This window comes from Thyridium curvatum (genome assembly GCF_004353045.1).
Source record: "Thyridium curvatum strain D216 chromosome Unknown NODE_65_length_251728_cov_83.732616, whole genome shotgun sequence".
NCBI classification, from domain to species: domain Eukaryota; kingdom Fungi; phylum Ascomycota; class Sordariomycetes; order Thyridiales; family Thyridiaceae; genus Thyridium; species Thyridium curvatum.
This window is the reverse complement of record NW_022156820.1, coordinates 178,949-194,163: the sequence shown is the minus strand read 5'-3', so window position 1 is coordinate 194,163 and position 15,215 is coordinate 178,949. Positions and strand designations below refer to the sequence as shown.

Sequence of the window (15,215 nt, the reverse complement as noted above, 5' to 3'; positions counted from 1 at the left end):
TACCCACTTAGGCGCCTCTGACGTAACTCCGTAGTTGGAGGACGGGCTTGGACGGGCAGCGAAGAGGCGAGTCGAAGGGCTTGCTCGCAGAGCACGCGAGCGTGAAGACGAATCGGATGGCGACGGACGTGCTTGCTCGCTGGTTAGTATTGGGGATGACTCGGCGGCCTGACAAGGCTCCAAGGGGGGCCGGAGAGGCAAGGAAGATGCATGAAGCTTGGGACGCGGGACCCGGATCGAGGGTGGGACGACTGTGCCGGAAGTGCGTGGTGCATCAGCCGGTTGAGGGGGGTGTTGAGGGGTGGGGGTTCCAATCGATATGATGCAGGATGAAGGATCTAACTACGAGGTAGGAAGATATCTTAGGTAGGTAGGTGTAGACACATTCACAACTGGGAGGTTTGTCTTTTCCTCTCCTCTGGTGTGGGTTGTTCTTCTCTCGCTGGCGTGGCATGCTTGGTTTGGTAAAAAGGTGGCGGGGTAATAAATGCCCCAAAGAGTTTGGCCCTTGGGTACCTAACTTAGGTACAAGTACCTACCTAGGTAGGTACTAGGTAGTCAAGAATTAGTTACCCGTGCTGAGAACTACTTGTACTAGAGAGGCCTGTATGAGGTCTTGGTCAAATCAACCCAGCACTGCAAGGAACGACTCTGTCGTGTCCCATCGAAAGAGGAATTTCGTGTGTATTGTACTTTTACTTCTGCAGAGTGACTCAATACCTCTCTCTAGTGTCCATATATGGTAGTATCCATCTCTCTGAGGGTTCGAGCCTCTGACGAAGGGTACTCTCCCCCCTTCTCCCCCCTTCTCCCCCCTACCTACGAGTCACACATACGCACCAGCCCCGGTGCGCATCGTGTCTGCTCTGCTTGCGTGTATGGGATCTTGCCAAGCATCAAGCATGCTCACTCCGCCCCGTGCGCCTCCAAGCCTGCCATATGCCTGGTGATGCCATTCCACACACCCTCCGGGCTCGGCTGCTCGGCGCAGACCTCGGGCTCGAACCCAAATGAATGGAGGTGCTTTCGTGTCGTCGGCCCTATGGCAGCGATCAGGGTAGACTCCAGGCCCTGGGCCCTCCTCGACCTGGCCTCACCCGTTGCGGAGTCCAGTAGCCCCATGCGCTGTAGCATGCTGTCGCACCCCGTCGGCGAGAAGACCACGACCCATCTCATGCTGCGGTCGCGGGTGGCGCTCAGAGCCTGCTCAAAGTCGTCCTTGAACGACTCCATGACCCCCGTGCCGTAGATGACAGTCTCGTCGACCCGTATTCTGTCGAGCTCGGGGAGGGACTCGCTCATGAGCGTCCTGGGGATGACGTCTCGCCTCTGCTCGCCAACCAGGAACAGTAGCGGGGGCTTCGGCACCCTGTCCTCGTACCACTGGCCGTAGTGCTGCATGATGAAGGGAGCGAGTGCCTCTCCGTTGCCCGTCTCCTCGCCAAAGATCTGGAGGGAGGGTTCCTGCATCACGGCCCTGAGGGCCCTCGTGGTGGCCGGGCCGACGCTATAGACGGGCACCTCGGCCAGTGCGTGTCGGCACGGCGCGTCGGCCGGCGTCTCGCGCACGAGCTTTGCAAAGGCCTCGACGGCTCGCTGCGAAGTGAAGACCATGCCGCCATACGTGCACTCGGGGCCCTTCCCCATCTCACCTCTCTGCAACAAGCCGGCGACAAGCTTCATCTCTGTGTCGCGGAACTTGTGCTCGAGTACAGGCACAAAGATGGGCTCGAAGTGCAAGCCGTTATGCCGTGACGAGAAGAGCTCCTCGTAGGCATCGCTGGGGCTGGATCTGGTCTTGAGCAAGAGCACGGGTATCCTGCCCGCTGAGGCATCGACCCCTGGGGCCGCCATCGAATGATTCGCAGTTGGCAACACGCGAATGATGTTCAAGAGGTTGCGCGCGTGACTGCAGGCGGTATGGAGCGGTCTTTGCCAACCGAGTCCTCCATCGAGGGGCACAGAGCTGGTGGAACTGACGCCTTTCGGTGCGACTCAGCCTCGCCCAAAGCATACAGGCGCAACCGACACACCGCGCAGCTTGGGGATTCTGTGTGTGTGTGTGTCTGTGTGTGTGTGTGTCTGTGTGTGTGTGGTGGTACGGAGCTGGCTCTTAGTACTTGTACTTGGTAGAAGCAAGGTAGGTCGGAAACGGAGTGAGTGAGAAGCATCATGTGGTCGCCCCGAGGCCCACTCCTGGATTCGGAATCATTCCCAGTGGCCGGGGAGGTTCCTACCTACAGTGGGCAACTTGCAGCAGCCCTGGAGGCACCTGAGGCTCGACCCATCCATACCTACCTAGGTACCTACAAGTAGTCCTCAGGGACGCTAAGCGACATTGGGGGTCCGCTGGCCGCCAGGTGCTGGGCGCTGACAAATAATGGAGGGCGTGCTCTCATCCACTGTGGTTCTTGGCGCCAGAAGTCCTGGATATCACCTTGATGGGTGTTTCCTCTCCTCCCATCGCCCTCTTAACCGGCGCGCATTCTTCAAGAGACCAAGAGGCATGGCGGTGAGCATAGCAGACGATTCCAAAGCTGCGCCCGGGGCGCCTGTGGCGAGTTCCGACGCCGCGGCCGCCGCAACCAAGGCAGCCGCAGCTCCAGCACCGAAGCAGCACGCGAGGCCTCTTATCCTGGGGCCAGACGGGAAGCCGTGAGTCCGACCGGCGCGACAATTGAGGCTCTCTCCGCTCCCCTAGCTAACGAGGACACTCTCTAGATGCCGATCATGCAACTCGTTCGCCGCATTCACCTCCCAAAGCAAGGCGCTCCAGGCCAAAACGGGCACCGCGACAGAGCCTGTAGCGGCACGGGGCCCGCCGGCAGACTGCCCAGCCGACGTCGAGACTCTAGGCCGTAGCTCCTGGACCCTCCTCCACACGATCGCGGCGCAGTACCCCGAGACGCCGTCGGCCGGCCAGCAGTCCGACATCAAGCAGTTCATGGGCTTGTTCTCACGGCTGTATCCTTGCTGGGTCTGCGCCGAAGACTTCCAGGCCTACTTGCGGCGGGACCCGGTTCGCGCGGGCAGCCGGGGAGAGTTTGGCAAGTGGCTGTGCGATGCACACAACGATGTCAACAAGAAACTGGGCAAGCCCATCTTTGACTGCGGGCTGTGGGAGCAGCGATGGCGCACGGGCTGGAAGGACGGGAGGTGCGATTAGAGAGAGGAAGAGAGCGTGTGTCTCCCTCTCGAGCCTCGTCTCTCCGCGGCGCATACTTCTCAGTTGTCCTATATCATCACCACCTATCCTAGACGGAGGGCTATGCCACCTCCAAGCATTTGTCGCAGCCGCGCAAGCTGCATCCGACTCACGAGGCGTTTTGGGCGTTACAGACCACTGGTATGTACTCTAGTTAATGGGTCGCATCGGTTGCATAGAGGCATAGAAAGATCTCTTCTCCTTTTTTCCCCTTCTATTTTCAAGAAAAAGGAAAACAAATGAAAAACGAGGAGGGGGGAAACATAATTCCCTATTGCTTGCAGTCTCCTTGTACAAGGATACATATCCAACTGTTGATCAGAAAGTCGGGCCTGTTCCGCTTTCTTCCCTCCCACAAAAAGGCTTGGCCCGCCCGTCGTTGGTGCCGGAGATCGGCGCATTGTCGTCGATCCCTCGGAGATCGGGAGATGGCACTGGGATTGGTTCACGGCGCTCCCGGTACCAACCCTCAGACATCCTCCGTTGGTGTACTGTGCTCTAACTAGTTGTTTGTTTGCATATGATCTCACGAGCGTCCCAGAGAGATAATCCGATCTTTGTCTCTCCAGTTCGATGGAGCCCTGAACCAGTACGGCAACGGCGGGCATCCTCCCAGGCTGGACTGAGTCCTAAGTAGCCCTAGAGACGAGTTGAGGTCTGTACTTTGTATCAGACTGGCACTAGAAGCTCCAGGCCGCCCCTCCAGGGCAGGCATGGGGGGTCCCTAGTGGCGCTAGATCCGAGAGATGCGTATTCATCAGGAAATTCCATGCCTCCGGGCTAGCTCTGGCTGGCTGGTTCCTCAATCTCCTGATTTGCCATCTCCCAAATCCCTCTCCGATCCCACATTACATCACCGCTACGTCTCACAAGCCACCCATCTGTGCCAGCGCTTGCATCCATGGATGCAAGTTCTCCCCAAGAGCCGCCTCCCGTTCCCCATAATTTCGCAGACATGCGTGTTTTTTTTTTTTTATTCTCCTCTTTCTCTTTCCTTCTCCCGAGACGAGAGCAAAGCAGCACTGTGGGTCCCGCCCTGGCCTGGTCGTTGCCCGTCCATGCAAGCTTACTCGGTCGAAAACTGGTGGCGTGATCGTCATCGAGTTGATGATGCCCACCCACGACACCCAAGACACCGTACATAGTTCCGCCCACGTTCTGCCCTCCATGGACTTGCCTGGCCAGCTGGCCCAACAGCTGCCTCCGAGACTGGGGCCGGCACCGGCACCGGCTTTGCTTGTCATATCTTCCCATTTGCAAATGATACAGGTCACAGAGGGTAACGATAACAAGAAAAAGAGGAGCAAGCCGTAGATAGCACAGCTGTATCGGCCCTACTGCCCGGCGTCTCCTGCTCCAGCAACGTGTTGCTTCGTTTGCTTGCTTGCTTGCATGCCCTGCCTATGTGTGTGTTTTTTTACCTTTTTTTTTTTAGAGTTTACCTGGACTCGCTCTTCCCTGGCCACGCGAGAAGCTCGTGCAGAGATAGCTACCTACCCAGCTACCTTAGTCCTGAGCTCCTTTATAAACAGTCCAGCCTTTCCCTTCCGTTCGGCTCGGTCTGACTCTCTCCAATCCCCTCTCCAAACTTGCCAGACACACTGTCTTGCCAGCTTAATTGCCATTCCAGACATACACCAACCCTCAACCATGACTAGTACGCCGCAACTGCAGGGCTTGAGACAACCCGTCGACGTCGCCGAATACCTCTTCACCAGGCTGCACCAGATCGGCGTCCGGTCCGTCCATGGCCTGCCCGGTGACTACAACCTCGTTGCGCTAGACTACCTACCAAAGGCCGGCCTCACCTGGGTAGGCAGCGTCAACGAGCTCAATGCAGGTGAGTGCTCTCTGCTGTCGCGAGCCGGCGCTGCCGGTCTCCGAGCCGGCGCTGCCGGTCTCGCGAAACGGTGACAGGGAGTGTCGCTGGTGGCTAACGTACTTGGGGGAACCTACCCAGCCTACGCTGCCGATGGCTACGCCCGTGTCAAGGGCATTTCGGCCATGATCACGACGTTTGGCGTCGGCGAGCTGTCGGCTATCAACGGCGTGGCCGGCGCCTTCGCCGAACACGTCCCCGTCGTGCACATCGTGGGGTGCCCGTCGACCGTCTCGCAGCGCAACTCCATGCTGCTGCATCACACGCTCGGCAATGGCGATTTCAACGTCTTTGCCAACATGAACGCCGAGATCTCGTGCGCCATCGCCAAGCTGAACGACCCGACCGAGATCGCCAACCAGATCGACTACACGCTGCGGCAATGCTGGGTCCGCAGCCGGCCCGTCTACATCATGCTGCCCACCGACATGGTCCAGAAGAAGGTTGAGGGCGAGCGGCTCCGGAAGCCCATCGACCTCCGCGACCCCGTCAACGATGCCGAGCGCGAAGACTACGTCGTCGACGTCGTCCTCAGGTACCTGCACGAGGCCAAGAACCCCATCATCCTCGTCGACGCCTGCGCTATCCGCCACCGCGTCCTGCCCGAAGTCCACGACCTGATCGAGAAAACCAGGCTGCCCGTCTTCGTGACTCCCATGGGCAAGGGCGCCGTCAACGAGTCGCACGAGACCTACGCGGGCGTGTATGCCGGCAGCGGCTCGCACGCAGATGTCTCGGAGCGCGTCGAGAACTCGGATCTCATCCTGTCCATCGGCGGGCTCAAGAGCGACTTCAACACGTCCGGCTTCACCTACCGCACCTCTCAACTCAAGGTGATCAACTTCCACAGCACGCATTGTGTCGTCAGATACTCCGAGTACCCCGGCGTGACCATGCGCGGCGTGCTCCGCAAGATCATCGACCGCGTCGACACGGCCAAGCTGTCGGTCGTGCCGGGCCCCAGCGTCACCAACGAGGTCGCGGCCAACAACGACGGCTCGCAGACCATCACGCAGGCGTGGCTGTGGCCCAGAGTGGGCGAGTTCCTCCGGGAAGAGGATGTCGTCGTCACCGAGACGGGCACGTCCAACTTTGGAATCTGGGATACCAAGTTCCCAAGCAACGTCACGGCGCTGAGCCAAGTGCTGTGGGGCAGTATCGGCTGGTCCGTGGGGGCCTGCCAGGGAGCTGCCCTTGCCGTCAAGGACTTGAAGAAGAACCGCCGCACCATCCTCTTTGTGGGCGATGGCTCTTTCCAGCTGACGGCCCAAGAGTTGAGCACCATGATCAGGCACAAGCTGAACCCCATCATGTGAGTCACCGCATAGTCCTTCCCCCCCGTCCTCCCCCCCCTGCGGATCATCTCGAACGGATTACCCCGGCTAACGCGGAGTTTGTGTGGGTACAGTTTCGTCCTCTGCAACGATGGGTACACCATCGAACGGTTCATCCACGGCATGGACGCCGAGTACAACGACATCGTCCAGTGGCAGTTCAAGGAGCTCGTGACGGTGTTTGGCGGCACCGAGCAGACGGCCAAGAAGTTCCAGGTCAAGACCAAGGACGAGCTCAACAAGCTCCTCACCGACGCCGAATTCAACGCGGCCAAGTGCCTCCAGTTTGTCGAGCTCTACATGCCCAAGGAAGATGCGCCGAGAGCTCTGGTGATGACGGCCGAGGCCAGCGCCAAGAACAACGCAAAGGCCGAGTAGACGCGAGGCCGCAGAGAAGGGCGTCGGGGGCGTTTGGGCATTGCTTCCTTACACTTTGTGCGTATATGAAAACCGGGCAGGGACCCGCGTAATGGCGTAATGAAATCATGAAAGGCTCTCTCTCTGTGTGTAAGTACATAATAGACTGTAGGTGTCGTGGTATGGAGGCAGCCAGGCAGGCTAGCATAGAGGAGTCTTTACTTAGGAGGCGGCGGACGAAAAAGAAATAGAACGAACATCTTTGCTCATCCGAGCCGGGGCTCCTGTCCTTTTTGCATAAGAATAGAAGGCTCTCAACTCTGTTGCGGCTATAGCACAGAGTTACATATTCCGGCGCCACGCCAGCAATGCTGTGAGATGGGACCAACATGTAACATAATGTAACATAATTACTTTCCAAGGAGCCAGACTTTGATTCCCTCGGCACCTGCGACCAAAGCCATGGCCGGCCTCTCAGTCACCATTCCATACGTTGCCTTACCCGAGGTGCTTTGCTTTACCTGTATATTATTCTCTTCCTCGGAGAGTGGCACTGGAAGTAGGTAGCTGGAGTAATTGGAGACAACAGCGCTGGAGGTCGCTGGAGTTTCTGATCAAGTTTCCGATCAAGGCATTATTGTGGGGGGCGTGCCGCCACGTGATTGGCGAATTGCTGGCGCTGTAGGAGGACTCGGTACCTAGCTTGAAAAAGCAGAAGCATACACTGAACTGAGTGAGTTCTCAGTGAGTTTACTACATCACCCCGTGTGCTCTCGGATCGATCTGAACAAGGATCTTCCATCTAGTTGGGATCTTTCAGATTAGCCTTTCTAGAGCCTGCTGTCCGCGATCATGGCCGACGCAAACAAGCGCAAGGCCCCACCCACGGGCGATGGAGGCCAGGCCAAGAAGAAGAAGGTGAGCTTGACGCCTTCGACATGAGCCTGTCGCCACCTGCATGGCATACTGACTGCGTCCAAGGGAGGCAATGCCGGAAGGTGGCAGACGCCGCATCAGAGGCAGAAAGCGCTGACCGTCCAGCGCGGCAATATCGAGGTTGGAGATGTGGGCATCTGGGCGACCTGTGCTCGCGGCATGGAAGCCAAGGCAGCCCGGGAGCTGCAGATGCTCTTTGAAGAGGTGAGAGAGCGGCCCCTGGACCCGGCACTCGCCCCGGCCACCGGGCCTCCGCTGACAATGACCCAAGCACGCCGAGAAGATGTACGGTATCAAGCCGCCTGGGCACGACTCCGACGAAGAGGACGACGCTCAGGATATCGAGGCGTCCATCAAGAAGGAGATCAGCTCGCTGAACCCCACCGGCGCCCAAAAGGCGGAACGGGTATTTCTACCGGTCCGGCTGAGTCTCGAGTGCCTGCTCTTCACCAAGACCAGGCCGCCGGTGGAGCCAGTTCACTTTGTGAGGCAGATATGCCTCGAGGCCAAAGCAGCAGGGCCAGGAGCGCCGGGTAAAACCCGCTACATCAACAGGCTGACCCCCGTGAGCCATGTGGTCAAGGCGAGCGAGAAAGGCCTGGAAGATATCTGCAGAAAGGTGCTGCCGGGCACGTTCGTGCTGAAGGGGCAGGACGGAGTCCCGGCCGAGGTGGCAGACGACACGCAGTTCTGCACGGTATGTGAACCAAGCGACCGACCAGCCAACTCGGCGCGGCCTGGCACCGAGGAGACCACTGATCGAGAACTACCTAGTATGGCATCCGACCCACTACGCGAAGTCACAACACTTTGAGTCGAGACCAGGTCATCAAGACGATCGCCGGCATGATCGACGACCGCCACAAGGTGAACCTGGGGGCCCCAGACAAAATCATCATGGTGGAAATTTACCAGGTATGTCACTTTATCCTCCTACCTGCTGGAAGGCACTGGTCCGGGATCTGACCGGGCCTACAGTCGGTTTGCGGAATGAGCGTTGTCGAGGGCAGTGACTGGGAGCAGCTGAAACGGTATAATCTGACCGAGATCTCCAACCAAGGCGCAAAGAGTCGCCAACCCCCAAGAGGCGACCCCAAAGGGGGTGCCAGCAGCAACGAGGACCCTTCGAAGGGAGGAATCGCGCAAAGCACTGCGACAGCGGACGACGCGGCTTGACTGCTTTTGGGGCCACAGTTCTATTGTCAACACATCCTAAGACGAGGAAAGCAAATGACGGTACTGTACTTGTACAGGTTGACAGTCAACCCGCCCCAAGTCGCCAAAGAAGCGTTGGCCAACATGCGTGAACCAAGCGCAAGTCAAGACTACAGTATTTATTATGGGACCTGCCCGTCAGCGTTCAGGTACTCCACCAACATCAAAAAGTAAATTAAGATGCTAAAACAACGACGCGGGAGGCTGGTGGCGCTAAGCCTTATTGCGATAAATTTGACGAAAGATGGCCAGGGCCGATCCCTGTTGCGAAGATCAAGACGGCAGGGGTATCAACGTCGCAGGGTCTTTCGAGTTTGGCGACACGACCGCCTCCTCCTCCGTCCATTTCCACCCAGGCGCGGTGGCATCGATTGACTGAGTACCTTGAGCAAGCGGCGCAAGAGACGTACATCCTTCTCAAACCTAGAATTCGTCCACGAGGGCCGGTCGCAAAGGAAGACAGGAGCTGATGTCACCACACTCGAGGAGATGCTCCCGCCACCCACTGTACTTTTCTCCAGCGTGTTTGCAAGGCTGAAGACGACAGGCTCGCCGCGAGTGTTCTTCAGGTTGTAGACAGTAACTAATCACCTTGGCCAGTGGTCGTCCGTGGGCAATGCCATGCATAGGCCCACGAGACCTAGTGATTCCGCTCACTAGGCCTGTATCATGTAGCGACAAGCGAGCCGTCAAGCATCAGCCAGAGCCGAAAGAGGGCGCATTGAAGTCTGAAGAATGCGGTTGAGCCGCCATGCCTTGTTGACACTGGTGATTCTGGCTGCAGATGCTGTCCGGTGTAGAGAAAGGGAGGGTGAGGGTGCTGAGAGAGCGGACTCGCTAAGAACCGGCCAATCAAGTAGTTCCCGACTCGCTTGCCCTTGCTCTCTTCACCCATTTCCTCGGTGGCACTACGGCTCCACTCGAGACCTCTTCCACAAGCAACGCGTCGCCACCCATGGATGGCAATCCATCAACCTACTCCGTGGGAAGAATGTCTCGTTTACGAAGTCTGTCAGGCGGGCAGCGGCGCGGACTCATGCCAGGGCACCGAGAGCCGAAATTGGGCAGAACATCCAGCTTCTGTGATGATTGATGCCGGGGAAGCACGTGGGCGCCGCCGCCGTCTTCATCACACACCTATTCTCGTGCTTTTGACAAGCCATTCGAGCTAGCTAGTGAAGGGCTCTAGCCTAGCCAAGGGAGCGGCGTCTGTCTTGGAAACGGGCTGTCGACGGGCTTCTCGCTTGGGTGCGCCAATCGCAACCAAGCCTCGCTTCCAGAAGCACGTTCGATCCAACGTCGCCGCGTCCTGGCCAGACGTTCCGGGCAAGTAAAGTTGAGCCCCCCTGGGGCCCATCCTCCACCTCACCCTTGCAGGACCGGGAGCCATGCCGCTCTAGGTAATCCGCCCAGTGGCGTCAACTACCCGTCATGCTGCCAAAGGTCGTCTCTCTCTCTCCCTGTAGCCGGAAGCTGGGGTCTGGCAGCGATGGCAGATGTGCTCTTGCTTGGATATGACATAGCGCCTGTCTAGGTGATTCGACGTTTCTGGGTCTTTGATTTACCCCCCCCCCCCGAGCCATTCCATTCTCGTCCAGTCGTTGCCCTGAGGCCCCAGTTGACTGTCCCGGCATGTTCCTTCAGTGTATGCAACATAATTGCGAGGCCCTCGTTGTGTCTTCACCTGCCTTGTCTGGGCCTGACTTGTCATCCCCTTTCGCGCCCGTACTGGCCGGTATCACTACGGCATTTACATCCCACACGCCATCCGAATGCAGGCTCAACCGCATATGACTACCCCTTTGCTTCATGTTGGTTGACGACTGCTGATAACTTTTCCTTCTCTTCCAAGCAGCGACATACCGTGCGCCATCTAGTCGCCGGCCAGATCAGTTGCAAGCATACTGCCAACCTGGAACTCCCGGATCGGTTGTAGAAGGAAGCCAAACTTCAAGGACACCCCCTGACTCTCGAGAGGGTGCGAGAAGGGTGGTACTTGCCCCGACAGACCCCTGCCTCGACTGGCCAACACTCGCAGCTCAGCTGCCAACAGTGCGATTCCCTGCATGACCCGTCCTGCCCGGTCTCTCCCCTGCATACTCCAGCCCAGAGTGGTGAATACAGTGGTGGGCATTGGTTCATCTGCTCATGCTCCATACATCACCAGCATGCGTGTCTGCCCTTTATAAGTTAGGGACAGGACGCCGCAGCAAGATCTTTTTTAAAAAGGGGGGAGGGCCATGACACAAACGCAGAGGAGAAACAGAAGAACGTCTGCTACATCAGCACAGCAATCCACAGCCACTCTGTTGATCTGCCCCTGAGCCTGTTGTGATTCTGTCGCACACGAAAGAGGGTCTTGGCCCTGTCACCCAAAAGAACCTCGCCAGACCAAAGAGCCTCCCGGTCCGTTACAACCACATCCAGGGCATCCGAGCTGCGGCCTACGAGCCAATCTTGTCCAACCTGTCCCCATGGATCAGCTGTTGCCGTCGGAGGAGGCGCTGCTGGCCGTTTTACGAGCGGCTGGGTATCCCGACGTTACGCTGGAGGCCGTCGAGCATGTAGCTTCGCCGAGACTCGAGAGGGTCTATCATCTTTACCTGTCCGGCAAGGAAGAGATGGTGCTGTTCATGGCGCCGTCCTCCAACGTCATGCTCATGCGGGCCGAGCAGCTGCCGATCATGTCGGAAGCCGTTGTGCTCCGATGGCTGACGAGCATGCTTTGGCAGGACACTACCTCTAAGACTGGAAAGGGGGCCGCAGAAATCTGGACCCCGTACGACAAAGCCGCATGCACCTCGCGTGCCACAGGCGGGCGACCCACAAGCCCGTGCCGTGGTCTCGCAATCAACCGCCTTCTCCCTTCGATCGTCTCGTACTCGCCCACGGCCGGCCCCTTAGAGACCCCTTACAAACTCTTGCAGTACTCGCCGGGACACTCTCTGGCGACGCTCCAGCCCTCCCTGGCGCCAGAGCAGCTCCGCTCCATTGCCTACCAGAGCGGCCAGATCGCGCACCGGATTTCCCGGCTCACGTCGCCATCTGGACGATTCGGAGGTGCGCTCTCTGTTCTCGGGATGCCGACACCACACGAGAGCCCGGCGAACGCTGCTGTATCGCACACGGGGGTGGCACATGGCGCCCAGACGTGGGCGGCGGCATTCCTTGCTCTGGTCGAGGACGTCCTGCACGACGGTGAAGATATGGCCATTGTCCTAGCCTATCCCATGATTCGGCGCCACGTGCAGAGATTACTTTTTACCCTCAACCAGGTGACGACAGCGCGCTTGGTGCCGATCAATGCGCTGCAGGACACCAGCATATGCATTCTCGGGAGCGAGCCGGCCACGGGTAGGGCAGATCCAGGCGAAGCATCAACAAGGGGAATCAGCGCCTCCAGAGAAGAGATCCTCGTCGCTGATTCGAGGCCTACTGGAGCAGCTTTAGCACCTGCGGGTTCGGGTCTGGCCTCTGACGATGTCAAGCAGGCAGGCAGTGACAAATGCGGCACGGCGGGGAAGGCAGGCGGCGACAAACACGCCAACGAAATCACGATATCTGGCCTAAAAGATTGGTCGCAATGTATATTCGGCGACATACTATTCTCCAAACCTTTTTGTGAGGACACCAACGAAGACTTCCTCCGAGGCTACGAAGACGAGGAGGACCGCGACGAAGGGGCCGACACCCCAGTAGGACGGGATAAGACAGCGCACGTCCGGATGCTCCTCTATCGGTGCTACCATGCCCTCGTCGCCATCGTCCAAGAGTTTTACCGGCCGCAGCCAGGTGGGAGCCAGCGCGAAATCACCGCCAGGAAGAGGCTGTACAGTACGCTTGCGCAACTGGAAAAGGTCGAGGACGACGACGACGACGAGGCCAGCCCCAAAGCGCGACACCGACGGCCGAGCGGAGTCGTGTCCCCAGCCAAGAAGGCCAAGGCGGACGATGAGCACCTGGAGGCTTGACTTGAGGGCGTTGCAGGGTGGGAGCATTCTCCGGAGGCGTAACGCATCCTTGAGCTCCCCCAAAGAGGCCAAAGTGCACTGTATAGGGCCCCAAGATGGGGCCGTTCGTCTGCAGCATAAAATAAAGCACATCACTCGCATCTCTCGTGCCCCCCTAGCAAGATCGTTCCGCAGTGACGTTCCGTAGTGCTTGCCGATGCGGTTCAGCTAGCCATCGTCCTCATCCCGAGGCAGTGACATGCCCATCATTCGCAAGATATTGCCAGCGGGACCGGGCATACCAGTCTGACTCTTGAAGCTCTCGAGTAGGTTCTTGGCCAAATTGTAGTCAATGTCCACCTCTTCATCGGCGCTTTCGTCATCGGTAGTCGAGGGCACGGCCGCCGGGTGGGGTGCGGTATCGGGCTTGCTATGCTGCCCGTCTGCCAGCTGCGCAGGCCTCTTGGGAGCGGCCGGATCCAGCCTCAGCGCCCCGTGAGAATGGAGCTCGGACTCGAAATACGCGGCGAGTTCCTGGATCTCCTTATCCTCCTCCGGCGCCCTCTTGGCTTCGTCGTCGACGCCTCGCCTTGACTGCTCAGTATACGGTGTTGCCAAGCCTGCCGTCCCCGGCAAGCCCATCATCTGCCGCATCATATTCTCAAACTCGGCTTCGTCAAAGCTGACGTGTACGTCCTCGTCGCCACTGTCCCCGCCATCTCCATCGTCGTCGTCGTCTTCGTCGCTTTCTTCATCGTCTTCGTCCATCTCGTCCACTAGGGCGCCATCCAAACCTGCCCTGTCGTCGTTGAGGAAGCCCTCAAAACGTTCCACAATCTTGCGCAGATCGGCCTGGGCTGCCGCATCGCCAAAGCCTTTGTTGCTGGATCCGTCTCGCTTCCGGCCAGACGCTCCTTCTAGCTCCCGCTCAAAGTCGGCAGAATCAATGTCAAGCCATGAGTCGTCGTCGTGGCGGCCCACATCCCTCCAGGACCTGATCACCTCGTCAGATGGCAGTGCCGCCGCGTCTTCGCCATCTTCATCGAGGTCGGCCACGACCAGGGCAATCTCTCGCACGATCCGCTGGTTACTCGTCTTGGCCGTCGCGAGAAGCATCTCAAACCCGGTGGTCAGCTTCATACCTGTCTCTAGCAGATCCTTCGCGGGGGGGCCGTCGCTGTGCCCCGAGCTTTGCATTTCGGCAGCCTCTAGCAAGGGCCGCCATTGAGGTGGAGGAGGGTCGAAGCGCTGCGACCTGAGCTGGGCAAAGAGCGTCCTGGTGAAGCGCACGCTCACTGTAACGAGGTCGGCAGGCGGAAAGTGCAACGCCGGCGATGCGGCGAGGATGGGTTTGAGAGCGACGGGGTCTCGCAGGTAGAAGGCCTCCACCGCAGGCGCCACAGATCGGGGGCGGTCATGCAAGACGTAGGCCAGCCTCCGTGGAATAGTAACCAGGGCGTGGTGCATCGATTCTTGGAGACAGCGTGGGTACTTCTCCAGCCTGTAGAAGGCCTCCGCCTCGACGAACGACGAATGCACGAGCTCCCCCGGCTTGTTTCTGAGATATTCCACAGCTTCGGGCAGACTGATGGACCCGGCCTTGGCTCCGGCTTGCGAGCCGGGCGCGATGATCCGCAGCTCTCCCTTATGTATCCAGGCCCGATGGGCATCGGTCTCGGGACTGAGCCATTTTGGGACGACGCTGGCGGCCTCGATGAAGAGAAACTCGCCGTCGCCGTCGAACACGCGGATCCAAGCCTCCGCAAACAACTTGCTGAGCTCACGCAACAAAAAGACGACAAGCCATTCGTCCTCGACACAATCGCCATACTCGGTGCTGCCGTACAGGAACAGCAATCCGCGCTCACTCTTGACCTCGAGCGCGAAGGCCTCCTTCTGCCAAATGTAGTCCTTGGTGTACTCCTCGCACAGCTGCATGCCTCGCCGGCGGATGCTCTCTAGCGCGGGGAGGAGCTTGCCGGTCTCCTCGCGCGCGTGAACGACGAATACCATGTACTCGACGCAGTTGTCATGCGACAAACCGGCTTTCGTGTCTGACGCCGGCATGTCCCCGGCCATCTCGGCGGACCCTGCCGACCCGTCCATCTCGGCTTGGGACCCCGTTCCCCGGCCTTTACGTGGCGGAACGCTCCTCAACGGATTGGGAGAGGACCGCGCCTGTTGCCTTTGGCAGTCTGATGCCCGGCTTGTGTCCACTTAAGATCCAGGCGTTGTCAAGAAAGCAACACCTAATGTCTAAGCAAGCCGCCTCCTATTGTCGTTCGTTGCCTGTTTGGGTGACGTTGCTGCCGTTGCTGGACAGGATAGACTAATCGAAT

The 15,215-nt window shown here is 58.7% G+C and overlaps 6 protein-coding genes across 6 annotated transcripts; 4 read left to right on the top strand and 2 right to left on the bottom strand.

The window, feature by feature from the left end:
* Positions 1–906: 906 nt before the first annotated feature.
* On the bottom strand, positions 907–1,854 carry E0L32_009217 (uncharacterized protein; the record flags this gene model as incomplete). Its single annotated transcript, XM_031144158.1, has 1 exon — positions 907–1,854. One exon carries the CDS (start codon positions 1,852–1,854, stop codon positions 907–909), a length of 948 nt encoding a protein of 315 aa, XP_030991327.1.
* A 652-nt stretch (positions 1,855–2,506) lies between these two features.
* E0L32_009216 (uncharacterized protein) lies at positions 2,507–3,166 on the top strand (the record flags this gene model as incomplete). Its single annotated transcript, XM_031144157.1, has 2 exons — positions 2,507–2,655; positions 2,722–3,166. 2 exons carry the CDS (start codon positions 2,507–2,509, stop codon positions 3,164–3,166), a joined length of 594 nt encoding a protein of 197 aa, XP_030991326.1.
* A 1,689-nt stretch (positions 3,167–4,855) lies between these two features.
* Positions 4,856–6,796, top strand: E0L32_009215 (uncharacterized protein; the record flags this gene model as incomplete). Its single annotated transcript, XM_031144156.1, has 3 exons — positions 4,856–5,045; positions 5,166–6,396; positions 6,493–6,796. 3 exons carry the CDS (start codon positions 4,856–4,858, stop codon positions 6,794–6,796), a joined length of 1,725 nt encoding a protein of 574 aa, XP_030991325.1.
* An 831-nt stretch (positions 6,797–7,627) lies between these two features.
* Positions 7,628–8,887, top strand: E0L32_009214 (uncharacterized protein; the record flags this gene model as incomplete). The annotated part of the gene is made up of 5 exons (XM_031144154.1): positions 7,628–7,693; positions 7,757–7,915; positions 7,983–8,408; positions 8,486–8,626; positions 8,690–8,887. The coding sequence occupies 5 exons, from the start codon at positions 7,628–7,630 to the stop codon at positions 8,885–8,887; spliced, it is 990 nt and encodes a 329-aa protein (XP_030991324.1).
* Positions 8,888–11,400: 2,513 nt separating this feature from the next.
* On the top strand, positions 11,401–12,897 carry E0L32_009213 (uncharacterized protein; the record flags this gene model as incomplete). The annotated part of the gene is made up of 1 exon (XM_031144153.1): positions 11,401–12,897. One exon carries the CDS (start codon positions 11,401–11,403, stop codon positions 12,895–12,897), a length of 1,497 nt encoding a protein of 498 aa, XP_030991323.1.
* Positions 12,898–13,104: 207 nt separating this feature from the next.
* E0L32_009212 (uncharacterized protein) lies at positions 13,105–14,982 on the bottom strand (the record flags this gene model as incomplete). The annotated part of the gene is made up of 1 exon (XM_031144152.1): positions 13,105–14,982. The coding sequence occupies one exon, from the start codon at positions 14,980–14,982 to the stop codon at positions 13,105–13,107; it is 1,878 nt and encodes a 625-aa protein (XP_030991322.1).
* Between the last annotated feature and the right edge of the window lie 233 nt (positions 14,983–15,215).